This window comes from Brachypodium distachyon, chromosome 4 (assembly GCF_000005505.3).
Source record: "Brachypodium distachyon strain Bd21 chromosome 4, Brachypodium_distachyon_v3.0, whole genome shotgun sequence".
NCBI lineage: Eukaryota > Viridiplantae > Streptophyta > Magnoliopsida > Poales > Poaceae > Brachypodium > Brachypodium distachyon.
Window position 1 is genome coordinate 15405268 of NC_016134.3, and position 16447 is coordinate 15421714.

A 16447-nucleotide genomic window follows, 5' to 3' on the forward strand; every position below is an offset into this window, starting at 1 on the left:
TGGCTTGGAGGTGAGCGGTAGAGGACTCGATGGTCACCGACTCCGCCTGAGTCAATGATGGTTTATCTAGATCTAAAACCGCTCAGATCGTGACTCCAACACACGTCTTTTCCACGGACGGCGCCAATGACAAAAGGGTGACTTCGACAATGTACATATTGATGGACTTGTATCTAGGAAAGATTTCGAGTGTTGACGAACTCGTAGGCTAACAAGGACACAGGGAACACGAGTTACCTAGGTTCAGGGCCCTTGACGAGGTAATACCCCTATGTCCTGCTTATCTGATATGTCTTGAAGATTCGATTACAATGGGGTGCCGTAGAGGCTAGATGCACAGATTCGATCTGGCGAGTGCGTCTAGGCGACTTCTATCTAAGTTTGGCTCCCCCTTCTGGTCCTTTATATATATGCAGGAATCCAGGTCTATGGTGGAGTCCAAGTCGGTTACAATGGAGAGATATACTCTAATTAATCCTCCTTATCTTGGGTCGCAAGATTTGGCATGTAGACTCCTGGAGTTGTAGTAGGCTTCCTTGTGAGCCCCCAGCTGGCCGTAACGGGTATACTCGACTCGAGTACGTGGTTAGTCATAACCACGTCACCAGTATTAACTTTAAAAAGTCATGATAAGAATTAAAAAAACATTTCAAATTTTTGCTAGTACCGCTTCCAAAATTACAACCATAACTTAAAAAACATTCAAAATAATTTCAAATTTACTATGACAACTTTCAATAATTTATGGAAAAACTTATAGAAAGACGTCCATTATTTCCCAAAAAGAAATCCAAATTTCCTGGAGTAATTCAACAACCGAATAGATTTCAAAATTTGCATCACAACTTTTAAATAGAAATTTGACAAGAACCGAAAAATCCATCGATGAATTGACAAAGAAAATGTTGCGGTCGGTCACTTCATCGACATCGGCGCTGCACGGTTGCCGGTATTCTTCCGGATTGTTCTTAGCTACAATTGACAACTCCTAAGAATTAACTTATCTTATAGCTGTATGAATTGCTATGCCATCAATTTTTATTTACCATTTTATGACTGCATTACTATTTAGCCGGAAGGCAACGACGTTCCATCTCCTCTAAGTACTCAAAAGTTAGGGTTTGTTTAACCGGCAACGACGCTATGGTGATGGTGGTGGCACTGTACGGATCAAGAATAAATTTTTCACAACTCCTTGTCCACTTCGTTGACGGCGATGTCACCGGTGGCGTTGAGGAGTACGGGATGGTTGGCCGCTGCTCTTTCTGAAGTGGTGGATCTAGTTTTGAGTTTGTGTTTTGCAGGTAATCTGCATGTATCAGTTTATTGGTTTCTTTTTCGATCGGCAAGGTTCGGCCAGTTTCAGAGGTTTAGAGGCAGCATTGAGTTTTGCTCACGGCGTGCCGACAACGACGTTTGGCTTAAAAAACTTGCTTGAATGTAACGGTTGATTGATTTAATATACCGGCCTTCTCACGAAAAACAGAAAAAAAAAAAAGGAAAACCTTTCGAGAGACCAAAACTCATCCCGATCCTTTATACTCTTCCTACTCTTCCAATGATGCAATCACCTTTCCGAATCCCGGCTGGAGTGGAATTCGCACAAGTTTCGGTGTGCTTCTGCTTCGTGAGCTTCTTTAAATTAATTCTGCGTTGCGTGGTACAGTCCAGCGCGAAACGCAAGTCCAAAACACAGCGATACCAGACGAGCAGGGGGGAAAAAGCACGCACTTTTGCTATTCCCCTTTGGTTCAGCGGCCAGCGCCATGGCCGCCGCCACTGAGTACCCAGATTGGTCCAGCCTCCCCGAAGACCTGCTGGTCCTCGTGATGCAGCCGCTGGAGATCCCGGATCTCTTCAGCGCCGGGTCCGTCTGCTCCTCGTGGCGCTCCGCCTGCTCCGCCGTCCGCCGCGTCCGGATCCCGATCACCGACGCGTCCCCTTGCCTTCTCTACTCCTGCGCCGCCGACGACCCCGCCACCGCCACGGTCTACAGCCCCTCGAGCGGCGTGGTGTTCAAGGTCCGCCTGCCCGACCCCCCATTCCGCAGCCGCCACGTGGTTGGCTCGGCCCACGGCTGGGTCGTCGCCGCCGACGAGATGTCCAACCTCCAGGCGCTCAACCCGCTCACGGGCGCCCAGGTCGATCTCCCGCCGGTCACGGGGCTCTACCACATCGAGAGCTTCTCCGACGAGCAAGGGGCCCCCATGTACAACCACTACTACGAGCAATTGAACCAACGCCGCCCCTTTGCATATCGTCCGCAGAAACTACGCCTCTTTCTGTACCACCGGGTGTTCCTGTCGTGCAGCCCTTCCGCCGGCAGCCGGTGCATCGTCTTGCTCTTGCACAGGCCAGTCGGGCAGCTATCCTTCGCCCGCATCGGTGACGACCGGTGGATGCGGATCCAAGATGTCAAATTCCCAGAGTTGAACTACGCCATCCGCAATGCCACCTATAACAAGAATGATGGCCTGTTCTACGTCGTACATTTTGATGGCAGCATCTTCACATTGGATCTGAATGGGTCTTCGGTGGTGACAAGAAAGGTGTCTCCAAAGGCCACACCATGGGACGATCCTACCAAGTATGTGATTCTGACTCCGCAAGGTGATATCTTGCAGCTGTGGAGATATACTTACGATCGGAGCGTAGCCGTATCTGTTGTTCCTCCGGAGCTTGCTCATGAGGTCGTCGACCCATACGGTGAAATATATACCAATGAAATAGAACTCTACAAGGTTGATATTGATGAACAAAAACTCACGATGATGAAGAAGAACCACTTCGATAACTATGCTTTCTTTATTGGTTTCAACTCCAGTTTACTCGTCTCAACCAAGGATTATCCTATGTTAAAGCCAAATTGTGCTTATTTCGCGGATGATTCTTATGAAGATATATGTGTCAACAAATATAACAAGCGAGACATAGGCATCTGGAATTTTGAAACTAAGAACTTTGACAGCATAGGTGATCTGCAATCTGGCCATCCATGGCTCAATTTTCCATCTCCAATTTGGATAACACCATCCCTTTGTTAGTTATGCAGAGAGATGAGCTATTGGAGTAGTTTATAGCTCCCATTTGAATAATGTTCTCTCTTTGTAGTAATTGAAGCTCTCGTTCGGATACTAACACCATTGTTGGTGGGATCTCCGTTGTGTAACACCTTCCTTGGTTCGGATGTAATGTTTATGATGATAAATTCTTGATATTTTGTGATTTCTGAACTGATTAGATTACCTTTTCTTGAATTTCCTGTTTTTATAGGCATTTTCGAATTGGTTGTGGAAAAAAAAACTCTTGCTTCCTGTTTGTGGAAAAAAAAAAACACTCACACTTCCTGTCCGGCTGCCCTAATCCTGGAGTCGCCGACTTGCCTCTCCGGCTGCGGCTGGGATTTTCTTGGGGGCCAGCAACTTCAGTGCGTACGCTTCTGATTTTCTCTGTTCTTTTGTCAGCAATGGTGCCAGTTGTTTGATTTCATGCACGGGAGCTCCATGATTGGGGGAGTTCAGATCCGTAGTTTCGTGTGTGTTTTCCTCAGCTTCATTTTGTATAGATTGGGATTTGGGAGGGAGATGAGAGGGTAGGTAGCTTGTATGCGTGCGTGCGTGCGTGTGTTCTGAAGAGGGGAAGGGAAAGGTGGAGGTAATGCGATTCACCTCGCCCTCGTCGCTGGCAGATCTCTCTCTATCTCGCCGAGGCAAACACAGTACACGCGAGGTCCTTTTGGATCTGTCTTTGTCGGCGGCAAGGTATTTTTTTTGATGAAAGACAGCAGCGCTGCTTTCAATATATTAAGAAGAGTTACAGAAAATAACGGAGCAATCCAAGATAGCTTACACGACGATCATCGTCACAAGAACAACGCACACATCGGTGGCAAGGCATTTTCGCTGTGTGGTTTCGGCGGTCCACGCCAGGTGAGTCATACCATGGTTCTGTTAGTTCTCCCCCTCTTCCCCGCCACTGATTTTTTGCTTTTCTCTGGGTTGTGTTGATACTAAGGCAGCAGAGCTAGGCGCCATTCTGCATCTCTCGAGCCTGCGTCCGGTGAGGATTCTGTCTCCTATGGAATCGGGGTTGCCCTCATGGGGTGTTCTCTATGATTTGGAATCTTGTGTTGTGCGCGCCGTCCATGACGATTTGTTGAGCGTATTGCTGCAATTTTTTGTTCGGGTTTGCGCTCGATGTGTTCTCCCGTAGGGTGTGCCCCTTATGATTGAAGGCTGGTGGGTGGAGCAGTGTATTTTTATGGTGTATTTATGCATTTTACCCATTTTTTGTACGCACACCATCATGGATTTTCATGCAGAATGTACTGGAGACTGTTTGTGCATTAGTGATATGGTGTGGATGCTTCCGTTTTGTGAAGCTAATTTTTCTATCCGTCCCCCAGGATGGCGGTTTCCGGCTCGTGCATGCCACAAACTTGGTGGCATGGTGCCCCGCAGCTGCGGGGTCTCCTTGAGTTGCCGGAGGGGTTTCCCTGTCAACCGTCTTGGGATCGACAGAGGGCTTTAACTGCCTCTGTAAGAACATCCCAGGAGGCACCTTGCTGCGTTCCGTTGCCCATTTGGACAGTTCATCCGCAACAAAGTTGTCCTTGCGCTTCACGTGCTCAAACCAAAGTCCCTTGAACTTGGACTCCCGTTTTCGCACTTCCTCCACGTACGCTGCCATTTGAGGGCAGTCGTAGTCCTTATTTACCTGGTTGATCATGAGTTGGGAGTCCCCGCAAACAACCAGGCGCTTGATGTCGAGGGCGATCGCCGCGCACAGCCCGCCCAGCAGCCCCTCGTACTCTGCTGTGTTGTTGGTGGAGTTGACGAAGTCGAGCTGTATTACGAACTTGAGCTGATCTCCAGTTGACGACTCGATCACCACTCCGGCATTGGCGCCCTGCAGGCAGAAGACGCCGTCAAAGTACATGACCCAGTACCCTTCGTCCAATCTGCCGAGAAGGCTTTCTTCCGGCTCTTCTTCCTCTACGCTTGTCGATGTCCACTCTGTGACGAAGTCGGCGAGAGCGGCGCTCTTGATGCTTTTGGTGTTTGCGAAACGCAGCCCGAACTTCGCCAGCTCCATTCTCCACTCGGCCACCCTCCCGGTGGCTTCACGGTTGATGAGGGCCTGCTCTAGGCAGAACCCCGATACCACCGTGATGCTGTGCTCCTGAAAGTAATGGCGCAGCTTCCTTGGAGCGAGCAGGATCCCAAGCAGAAGCTTCTGGACCTGCGGGTACTGTACCCGGGCATCGCGCAACACCGTGCTGACGAAGTACACGGGATGCTGCACTAGCCGCTTGCGGGAGGCAGCCTGCGTGGGCTGTCCCTCGGGTCCAGGGGCAGAGGTGGTAGCCCGGGGCTCTCCCGGCTCGCCGGGATCCCCCAACCCTTCGGTCTCAGCCCCCGGGACTTGTTCTTCCCTCTCGGCAACGAGCACGGAGCGCACTCCCTGGTCCGTTGCTGCCAAGTATAGCAGCGGCGGCTCGCCCGGCTTGGGGGCGACGAGGACTGGCGGCGACTTCAGGTATTGCTTTAGGTCCTGGAACGCCGCTTCCGCCTCGGGGTCCAATTGATTGGGTTCTTCTTCTTCATCACCTTGAAGAAAAGAAGGGCTCGCTCGCCCAGCCTTGAGATGAAACGCCCGAGCGCCGCAACGCACCCGTTGAGGCGCTAGACGTCTCTAACCTTGCGAGGTGCCTCCATCTTCTCGATCGCCCTGATCTTCTTTGGGTTGGCTTTGATTCCCTGATGAGACACCAGGAAGCCCAACAAGTGCCTCGAGTCCACGCCGAACGTGCACTTCTCGGGTTTAAGCTTGAGCTTGATCCTGCGGAGGTTGTTGAACGTCTCCTGCAGGTCGCTGACGAGCGAGTCCCTATGCCGCGACTTGACGACGATATCATCCATGTAGGCCTCAATATTCCGGCCTAGCTGGGGTCCCAGACACTCGCGCAAAGCGCGCTGAAATGTTGAGCCCGCGTTCTTCAGCCCGAAAGGCACGCACGTATAACAGTAGCAGCCAACCGGAGTGATAAACGCTGTTGTCTCCTCATCTTCGACCGCCATCTTAATCTGATGGTAGCCAGAGAAGGCATCTAGAAAGCACAAAGACTCATAACCTGCTGTAGAATCTACTATTTGATCGATTCGGAGTACAGGGAAGGGGTCCTTAGGACATGCACGATTGAGATCGGTGAAATCTACACACATGCGCAATTTATTTCCAGCCTTAAGGACTACAACAGGATTTGCTAACCAAGTAGGGTACAACACTACTCTGATTGCCCAGCGTTCTTGAGCTTCTCCACTTCCTGCTGAATGAAGTCCTTGCGTTCCTGTGCTTGCCGGCGAACCTTCTGCTTGACCGGCCGTGTGTCTGGCCGCACCACCAGCCGATGCTCGATCACCTCCCTGGGGTCTCCGGGAAGATCTGACGGCTCCCAAGCGAACACGTCAGAGTTCTCCCAGAGGAAGGCGACGATTTGTCGTCGAGGCTCGCACCGATGGAGACGGTGCATGCCTCGTTGCCGGCATGCAGGGGCACCTTCTTGACCTTGGTGCCCTCCTCCTTCAGCTTCGCGCCTTTGCTAACGCGCGGGCTGGAGCTGGAGCTGCCCTCGGTGTCCTGTCCGGGAGCGGCTCGTGCCTTCCTCTGTGCGGGTTGTTCACCCGCAAGTGGATCCTCGTTCCCGACGACGTCGTAGTCGCCGGGATCCGCCACTGCGGAGGCCTTCACGACCTCGCCCACGCACCAAGCAGCGTCTTTTAGGTCGCATTTGATGGAGAGTACGACGTACGTTGACGGCATCGTCATCACGCCGTAGGCGCAATGGGTTGCCGCCATGAACTTGCTCGGTGCCGGCCGACCAATAATCCCGCTGTACGGCAACGGGGTGTGAGCTACATCGAAAACGATGTGCTCAGTCCGAAACGCCTCCCGGGATCCGAAGGTCACCGGGAGCGTAATTCGCCCCATGGGCTACACCACTTCGGGGTTGATTCCCCGAAACAGGTCAGTGGGCTTCATCTGCTCAAGGGGCAGCTGAAGCTTCTCCACCAGCTTGGCGGACAGGAGGTTGAGGCTCGCCACGTTGTCCACCAATACCTTGGTCACCGTCACGTTGTTTATGATCGGTGACACCACGAGGGGGAGTACCCCTAATCCCAAATGACGAATCGGGTGATCGTTCGAGTTGAAGGTGATCGGCACATGCGACCACCTCAACGTCTGCTGCGCCTCCACGCTAGGGAGAAGGGCGCAGACCTCGTGCGTAAGCCGCTTCACAGAAGTGTGAGACGTGAGAGCGTACGCTCCCCCGTGGATGCAGGCGACGTCGTCGCGGGGCTCCTGAAACCGGGCTCGTCGGCGTCGTCGCTGCAGTCATCCTCGCGCTGCTCGGCGCGAGGCTTGTCGCGTCCCCGGGGAGGCCGGTCCTTGCCGTCGCGGGCTTGACCGCGACCCCCCGCATGTTCTCCCTTGTCGACGCCGGCTGCGCCCTGGCCCGCTCCGTTGCGGGGGTTGTTCGGGCAGTCTCGGGAGAGGTGCCCGATGTCCCCGCAGTTGAAGCAGGCCCCAGTAGCGCGGCGCTCCTCGTGGCGCCGCTCGCGCTTCTCCTTGATGGTCTGGAGATTGCGGCAGTCCCGCGCGTCGTGGGTGGCGTTGGTGTGGATGGGGCAGCGTGCGGCCACCGCCGGCGTGCTACCCGATGCTTCCGCCGACGCCGCCTTCTTGGTGGGCCTCTGGGTAGCCCCCGGTTCCGTGGCAAGCACTTGCTTCCCGCCGCGTTTCCGGGAGCCCTTCTTCCTGGAGCCCTCGGGTGGGTTTGCCGCCGCCTTGGTGGCAAGCTCAGGCGCTAAGCGCCCTTCCTCGGCAATCACGCACTTGTGCGCGAGAGCGTAGAGATCCCTTGTGGTCCGGATCCGGTGCGTGTTCAGCTTGTCACGCATCTTCGGGTCGCGGACGTTGATGGCGTACGTGTTGATGATGGCGGCCGCTTCCGCCTCTGGGATAGAGTACGAGAGGTTGGAGAACCTGTTGGTGAAGTCCCGCAACGTCTCCCCCGGTTTCTGCACTACCGTGTGCAGTTCCGCCATGGTTCCCGAGCGCTTGTAGCCGCCCTGGAACGCGTTCACAAACTGCACGCGCAAGTCAGCCCAGGAGGCTATGGACCCGGCGGGCAGGTTGAGCAACCAAGTCCTCGCTGATCCTTTGAGGACCATCGGGAACCAGCTGGCCCTGACCTTGTCGTCGGCACCGATGGTGTGCATGCCCAACGTGTAGGTCAGGAGGAAGTCCTTGGGATTCACAGTCCCGTCGTATGTCCCGAGCGTTGGCGCTCGGAACTTGCGGGGCCATGTCACCCGGCGCAGCTCGCGGGTGAACGTGGCGCAGCCATCATCGGCACCCATGGGAGTGTCTTCCTACTCCTCTAGACGCTGGCACCCTGCCTCGCGCCAACACCGGCGCTGCAGGCGCTGGCGGAGATCTTCCTGCTGGCGGGCGTACATCGACGATTCCGAGTATCCCTTGGGATCCTCGTCTCCTTGTCCTCCCGATGGGGGAGGGTGCTCTCCATGCCCCGAGACACGGGGCGCATCTCCGCGTCCCGGGTTCTGTCCCCAGCTTGAACCGGCCTGGCCGCCCTCACCTTGCGGCTGTTGGGCAGCGAGCGTCCAGCTCCGCACTCCACACGTCATGCGCTAGCGTGCCTTGCGGTGGCTCGTAGCGCACCATGACACACGCAGCAATGATGGCTTCTGCCGGGGTTTGGGCGGGAGGCTGCCGGTTCTCCGACCGGCTGCCCTCCGCCCGGTCGCCCGGTGCTCTCGGATGTGAGGGCCGAGACTCCGTTGGCGTCGCACGCGACGCGCTGTGGTCGTGGTGCAACTGTCGCTACACGTCCTCAGCCCGCGAGTGAGCTAGCTGGCTAGCGTGTACGACGATGAGGTCGCTCGCGCGGATGGCTCCGGCGCTAGGCGCCGCAGGCCCCTTCGGTCGGTTGTCCGTCGACGGCCGAGGAGGTGGGGGTGGCAGCTGCGGTTGCTGCTGCTGCCATGGAGGGGACCCCTGGTCCTCTTGAACTTGTGACGCACGTGCGGCATCGTGGGATCGAGTGCGTATGGCGAGGGTGTCGCGCAAGTCGACCCGAGTCTCGTTTGCCTTCTTGGGCAGCATGGCGAGCTAGTCGTGGAAGATGTCGCTGATGGAGAAGCTGGTGGTGAAGACGATGACGCCGGCGGTCACCCGAAGCTCTCTGCATGCCCCCCTACCTGGCGCGCCAGATGTCGGAGCACGGGTCTCCGGCACCGGGGATGCCAAGCACCCCCTTTTTTGGTTCGGTGGAGGGCGAGGCGATTGCTCCAGCGATCGCCTGCGCGACGAAAGACACGATGTGTCGACGCATGAATTTACCCAGGTTCGGGCCACCCGGAGGTGTAACACCCTACGTCCTGCTTGGAGTTGTATTCACGAATATGTGCACGTTTTACAGGGTGCCCCGGGGGATTCCCGGAGAGCTACTTGCTCTCCTTAGAGAGTTTGCTGCCTACAGGAGTGATACTCCTTGCTACTACTGGATATGACTCTTACTTGGACTAGAACCGAACCGAACGGAACCCTTTGACCGGTGGCATTGGTCCTCCTTTTATACACAAGGGCATACTACAGGTGCCGATGCATGCAGCATGACACGTCTCCTATACGCGCGTCATCGCCACAGGAATTACACTGTCGTTGATCCACGCTGGGAGCCATGCAGTGCCTAGGCCACTGTACACGGTAGAAAATATGAATTGTAGAGTAGACGCCCTAGCCTTGCTGAACAAAACTATCCCTGTCGATGTGACTCCTGTCGGTGCATTAAATGCATTGTGTCTGCTGCGTCCTGTCTTCACTGTTCTGCGGACCCCGCCTGCATGCTCGAGCGCGGGTTGCTGGTGAGCCCCTTCCTGACTAGCGCACCCGGCTAGTTGCCGGGGAGGCGTTCCCTTCACTTCCCGGACCAGAGTTCTCGAACGCTTCTTCTATTTCAGCCCTTGGGTTTGTCTTCACCAAGAACCGTCTCCTTGGGGCAGGCTTCCCGGCCTACCTTTCCCGGGAGGCCAACATGGCGGGGCTTTGTCACTGGCGACCCACGCGTGCCGTATCAGTGGGACCCCGTGGGCCACTAGAACGACACTAGGCAAGCAACATCTAAAAAAGGCTAGGCATCTACGATGACAGTGGCTCAAAATTTGCCTCAAATCCAGACCTACAACATGCCGGCAACATCTATAACATCCACAAATTGTTGTGATTTAGCCAGCAGCACATAGCCGACATGCACCTTGTAGGAGTGTCGTAATAAAACTAGAGGGACATATGCTTTGCACTTCCACTGGAAGATCTACTAAAAAAGAGGAAAAATACAGCTGCAGTTTTCTAAAAATACATCATACATGCTTGCTATTCCTGGAGGTTACTAGATCCATAATATACAACAGGTCCTATAACATCTACAAAACACAAGCAACAAAATACTCTGCTGAAACACATATGTTCCCCCACATGGAACCGCTGCGCTGACATTAGCTCTATACCATGTATAATCTAGGATCTCCAAAATATGATACGTCTTAGTTCAGCTCATGTTGGACAACAACAACTGCATGCGTGTTTTGGAGGGGGATTCCTGACGCAGAAAACATCTAGGCTAGGCGACACATCTATATCCGCAACCATATCAGTAAACAAAGCAAACTATATCCTATATGGCTACAACAAAAACACCTATATTGTGGGCACATGAATCGGGAAAAAAATAAAAAGCAACTATTTCGTCTACTACGAACCCCTATATCAAGCAACTATATAGCTATTGGAAAAGCAAACTATATTTTGGGCACATGTATCAGAGGAAAAAGAACTATATCGACTATTATGCACCGATATCAAGCAACTATACATGCTATTGGAAAAAGCAACTATTTCAGCTTAATTGTTTTTTTGGAAAAAAAATGCAACTACAGTGCGAAAAGCAACTGTGTGAGCTTATAGGCAACTGTGAGACTATATAGGGCAAAAGAAACTATAAACCAGGTTACCATACACGCATCTATATTCAGGCAACCATATTGTGATGAAAAAAATGAAAAGGTGGGGGATTAACTATGGACCTGTCCGTCTAGTACATTATCAAGCTCCGGAATTTGAAACTTAAATGATTTCCGTCTACTACGGCGACAACGATGAATTAGATCTCCGGATTTATCTTCTTCAACCACTTCCCCGGCTGCCTCATCCTCAAATGAATTCATGCTCTCTGCTGCATAAACACATACACAGCCACACGGGGGGCAAAAAATGGGATTGATGTGTAAGAGACATAAACACATGGACAGGTAAACACGTACACATTAGGACACCTAGTTAACGAAAAATTTCTGCATCAAAAGGGATTGCTGTGTAAAAAAAATGTTGAAACACAGTAGCTCTCACACATAGTTGGCAATCACAGAAAACAAAAATTGATTGAAAACAAATGCTGTGTAAAGAATGCATACTGGTTCTAAATCTGCATCAGCTACTTATGGACAACTCGGGGCACATGCACCCACGCGCGCGCGTGCGCGCACACACACGCACACACACCTAGATGTGCTCTTAGCGGGACTGGTTTTGCTGAAGAAAGCAACATCTAATTGCACTCCCCATGCCCCTACCCCCACCCACTCCTATCACGTGCAACAAGCACATACTATGGGTGAGGGGGACTATTTCGGAAGCAACGTACGGATCGCCCCTAAAAAACCAGCTAAAACGACACAAAAAAAAACCTGCTGCAGAAGGCGCATAACTGGAGAACCTACTTCAGGAGCAATGATCTAGATCGCCACCAATAAACCAGCTAAAACTGCACGGAAAATCCGTTGCAGAGAGGAGAAACCTAACCATGAACTCTGACTAAACTTTCTCAGGTTGCCGCGCTCGATTTCGGCATCCTACTCGGATCCGTCCCGTGGAGCTTGATGCGGCTTTCGAACACATCTCAAAAACAAGCAAACACGATGCCCGAACATCTACGAACAACGTAAACAATATGCAGGTTGTGACCTCGCGCCAATCGAACTCACCACGACGTCAGAGGTCGTCGACGCCCGCGGACAAACAGCGTTGATCTCCGGTCCTTCGCCGATGCCCCCATCGCCTGCGTGCTCTACTTCTCCCCCAACCTAGACCAGTCCATCTTTGCCTGCTACACGGCAGCCGCGCCTGCCTTGATATGCGAGCCGCGGCGGTGCTGCCCCCATATGCGTGTTCCAGTTAGCAAGGGCCGGTGGGCGCGCGGGCAGGGAAGCCCTCGCCCCCGTATCAACTCGCCGGTCAAGCCGTGGAGTAGTTGGGACTGTCTGGCGGGCAGGCGCGCGGGGAAACCCTCGACCCCACATCAAATCGCCAATGGAGTTAGCTGGGCCGGCCGCGTGGGGAAGCCCTCGCGCTCTCTTCTGCGTGAACCTACGCCGCCGAGAAACACCGGGGAGAGAGGAGGCGGCGGCGTGGTATCGGGACGAGGTGGGGAAATGGGTAGGGATCGAGCCCAATGGGAGTAGAGTCATAGAGAACGCTAGGAAAACGGAAACGGCTGGCCGTGGGTCCCATCCCATGGACCAGAGAGGCCTGTCCGAAACGCATCGCACGGCTTTGCTGGGCCAGGAGGAAACGAATGGCTTGGAAGCCTGTGCGCCCGTCTCCACCGATAAGTGCATATGCACTTTTGAGCATTTAGGCAAAAATTAACATTCAGTGAATTGTTGAGATATGTGTGTGTTGGAAACAAAATCAGTGACTAGTTCAGTTATGTGGTCAAAGCATGTATTGTTCAGTAAAGCTTTTGAAATAGAGAAGGCCTGGGGATGACATTGTTCAGTTTTGAGATCAAAGGGGTAGGCAACAAGTCACTATCGAGATTGCCCGAGCATTTGCCGCTGTTCTCGATTGATCATGATTTTGCACCTGAACCTTACTGAACTATGATGCACCAGTATTCCAAAGAACAAAACCGATACATAATAAGTGTCGCTCCTTTAGTACAACTTTGTACTAAAGTGTACTAAATCAGCCACGTTTATTCTGGATCGGAAGGACTACTAAATTTAGTACAATTTGAGGTTCATGTTCGGTGGCAATCTACCATAATTTTCTATAATATGTAACTATACCCGCAAAAGCATGCTCAAATTGTACGGTCCTATAATAATAAGAATAAGTTTACTTCCCTGAAGAAAATTAAGAATAACATTGCATTGACAAAGTGAATTTTTTCATCTGTCAAATGCAGATGCAGGATTGAGCATAAACATTGGCCAAACATTCTTGAATCTGTCACTAGGAAATCTTACCTAAAAATATTCCATAAATTTAATTATGATACTTTGCAGCTCTGTGATAATTTATCAAGAAAAACCAGAATAGCAAGCATTGGTCATCTTAAGAGTCAATGACCTCATGTGACGATTGTTCTTTGACACCTGTTTCTACTGCAAGGGTCAGAAGATTATGGAGCATCAAAAGCTTGCACCATTGACTCTTGTTGGGTTAAAATGCGTCGGCTGCCTAGCAACCTATATATTTGCCTGATCCTCTACTTACGGAAATAAAATTGCCAGAGCGACTGAAAAGGCAAAAAAAAAACTCTCGCGAAATCTCTTCCTTGAATCTCTCCTTCGTGGGTCGTAGTGGATACACCAAGGATGGTGCTGAATCAATGATGTCGTGGCTTAGGAACTCCGTTTCCTGCGCCACCTTCTCCGTCCAAGACCTAGATCATCTTCCTCGAGTACCTCCTATGCATTGAGGAAGGTAGGATGGTGGAGTCGAAGCCGCAAGCCATGCTAGAAGAAGTAAAGAAGCTGAACAACAGATTGTTCGCTGAGAAGCTCAAACTAGAGTTTGATCTTGCTGCCCAGGACGGGGTGATAGAAGATCTCGAAACGGAGATACAAGAAGCGAAGAAACTGATTGAAGATCTCAAAGTTCAGCTACAAGAGCAGACCAGCTTCTGTGTGGGATGTATTAGCATTGCAACGGTATTAGCTGATGTTTTGATTTGTGTTTTTTCTTAACTGCAGCGTCACTTTATTTTGAATTAATTAACCACTACGCGTCGTGCATGTAAAAAAATGTGAGTTCCATCAATTCTCTTACGTGCGCTAGAACAAGAAGTGAGTGAGCATCAAGAAGTATACTGACATAACGACACAACATCGAGTCAGAGAATTCCTCATGAACAAACTTGACGCTTCCGCAAAGCAAACTGTCACAACAACTAAACTCCCTTCTGACGCGTTCTGAACAACGATGTGTCAGTAGAAACCAAGCGTCAGAAGTGTGGTCTAGCGCGTCTAGGTATATGTCAGCAATATCTTCTTGACGTGTCCTTCCGATGCTACCTGTGACAGCCTTATAAGAAGCGTTAGAGTTAAGAATCGACGCTGACGCATTTTAGTTTAGCATCAGCGAGGAGCTTCCAAAGAGTAACGGATTCTGATTGTTGGTTCCGATCACCAACGCAATGGCGGAGGTGATATGGACATAATACCTCGGATACGACCGAATTTACTACACGTAGATATAATTCTCAGGTGGTTTTTATTAATAATTTTATAATATTTTATTTTTATATCCGGAAAAAAAATACGACACCTCCAATTTTCATACGCAGTATCACCGAAGACCTATACAAGCCGCGCGTGAAAATAAGAGGAACGGTCTACCTTGCATATGAACACCGTATACGCTTGTATGTGTACACGCATGCAGAAGTGGTAGTACTGGAAATGCAAGCAGCTGGACTTCTCGATGCTTCAAATCAAAAGCTAGCAAGCGTGGGCGTGGCCATCGATCAGACCTGTGCGCTTGCTTGCACGGGCTGCAGCGCTTTCGTGTGGGCGTGTGCTTGCTGGCATGGGCTGCGTCCAGCGGGTGGGCCAATTAGTACAAGACCAACGAAGTGGCTAAGTGGGCCCTAGGCCCATAAGCTATGCATGCGATGCATACGAGGACTTGCTCGCGTCCAGGTCTAGGGCTCTAGGCCATAACGAGAGCATCAATCTGCATCAATCTGCTTGGTGTCCAACACAACGTAACAGCCAAGAAACATGGAGGCGGCACACGTCTTCCTCCTTGCCTACAATAAATAGCTACCTTCAGTCAGGTTTTGATTGGTTTTTGTTGAATTGTTTAACTTTGCTACAATATACATCTGCGAGACGTGTAGGTTTACCGTCTTGTTCAGATCATCAGTGGAACCTATCGTGCTTCAATTGACTGCAGGAACTCCAACCTCGTTGTTCAGGTTGATCGTGCCTACGGCAAGATCAATAACCATCGGAGATTAGTTTAACGATTGCTTGAGTGTATCGTTGAGTACGGTATAGTCGGATCGTCAAGGTCAAAATCCCCCAAATCGATAGTTATCTCCACTCTCATCGAAAGATCGGGCCACTGACACATCAGGAGGTTGCGATGCCGTCACGAATAAAGGTACTCAGCTTCTTCCTCTGTTGTGGTAGTGTCTCAACGGGCATTGCTGTGCAGCCAGAGATTTTTAATCCCCGTGAGATTAGTGTTGGGTTTATGTATTGGAGATTTTGTGAATCTTGAGTTTATGTACTCGCAGATCCGTTTATACGTATCTGTTGAGTTTCTGTTAGTATGTCATGGTGCTTTTGTTGGTTCTATCTTTTGAAATTTTGGAATATTTCTCTAGCGTTCTGATGAAGATCTCGCGGTTCGACGACCTGCATGTTTAGGGGATCATCTCCGGCCCAAATACATTCAATGCTCATGATTTCTCATCTTTTTGCTTAGCGATTGAAGGAGCTTTTCGAAAAATTTAAAGGTACTCAAGTTCGTGCAGGGATACCAGTAACAATGTTGCTGCTACAATCCAATTGCAGTCTTTATGTTGAAGCCTCAGCAGAACTTCATTTTGCAAAGTATGATATCACAGAGAAAATGTCTTCAAGAAATTTCATTGTAATTCTTAATTATACGAGTTACCTTGTAGCTTTTAGGGTTTATGATCCAAAGCATTGTGTAACATCCTGATTTTGAGTCAATTTTTTTTTCTTTTTCATAAGCAAGGGATGTTACATCATACTCTATGTAAATAAAGTACTTTGGTTGGAGTTGCAGAAATTAATCCCAAAAGTGTTTGGGAATTAATTTGGCATAAAAAAAGGTGGAAATATGATTCCTTAATACCCTACTTTGTCTTTTGGGCTTTGAATTAATTTTGTCAGTTTCATCATGTCTAACTGGAGATGCAAACTCGTTTTCTTAGATTTTTGCCTTCAGTTTGAATTCAGATTTTCATTGGAATTGATTTTGAGAATTATGCAAATTAAAGCTCAACTCTTGCACTATGGGCTGAAATCCTCTAGCCCATCTCTTT

General features: G+C 50.8%; 1 protein-coding gene across 1 annotated transcript; it reads left to right on the forward strand.

Moving 5' to 3' along the window:
- The first annotated feature begins 1554 nt into the window (after positions 1 to 1554).
- Positions 1555 to 3257, forward strand: LOC100825638 (F-box protein SKIP23). The gene has a single exon (XM_003575863.4). It carries the CDS (start codon positions 1767 to 1769, stop codon positions 3042 to 3044), a length of 1278 nt encoding a protein of 425 aa, XP_003575911.1. The 5' UTR covers positions 1555 to 1766; the 3' UTR covers positions 3045 to 3257.
- Positions 3258 to 16447: the final 13190 nt, after the last annotated feature.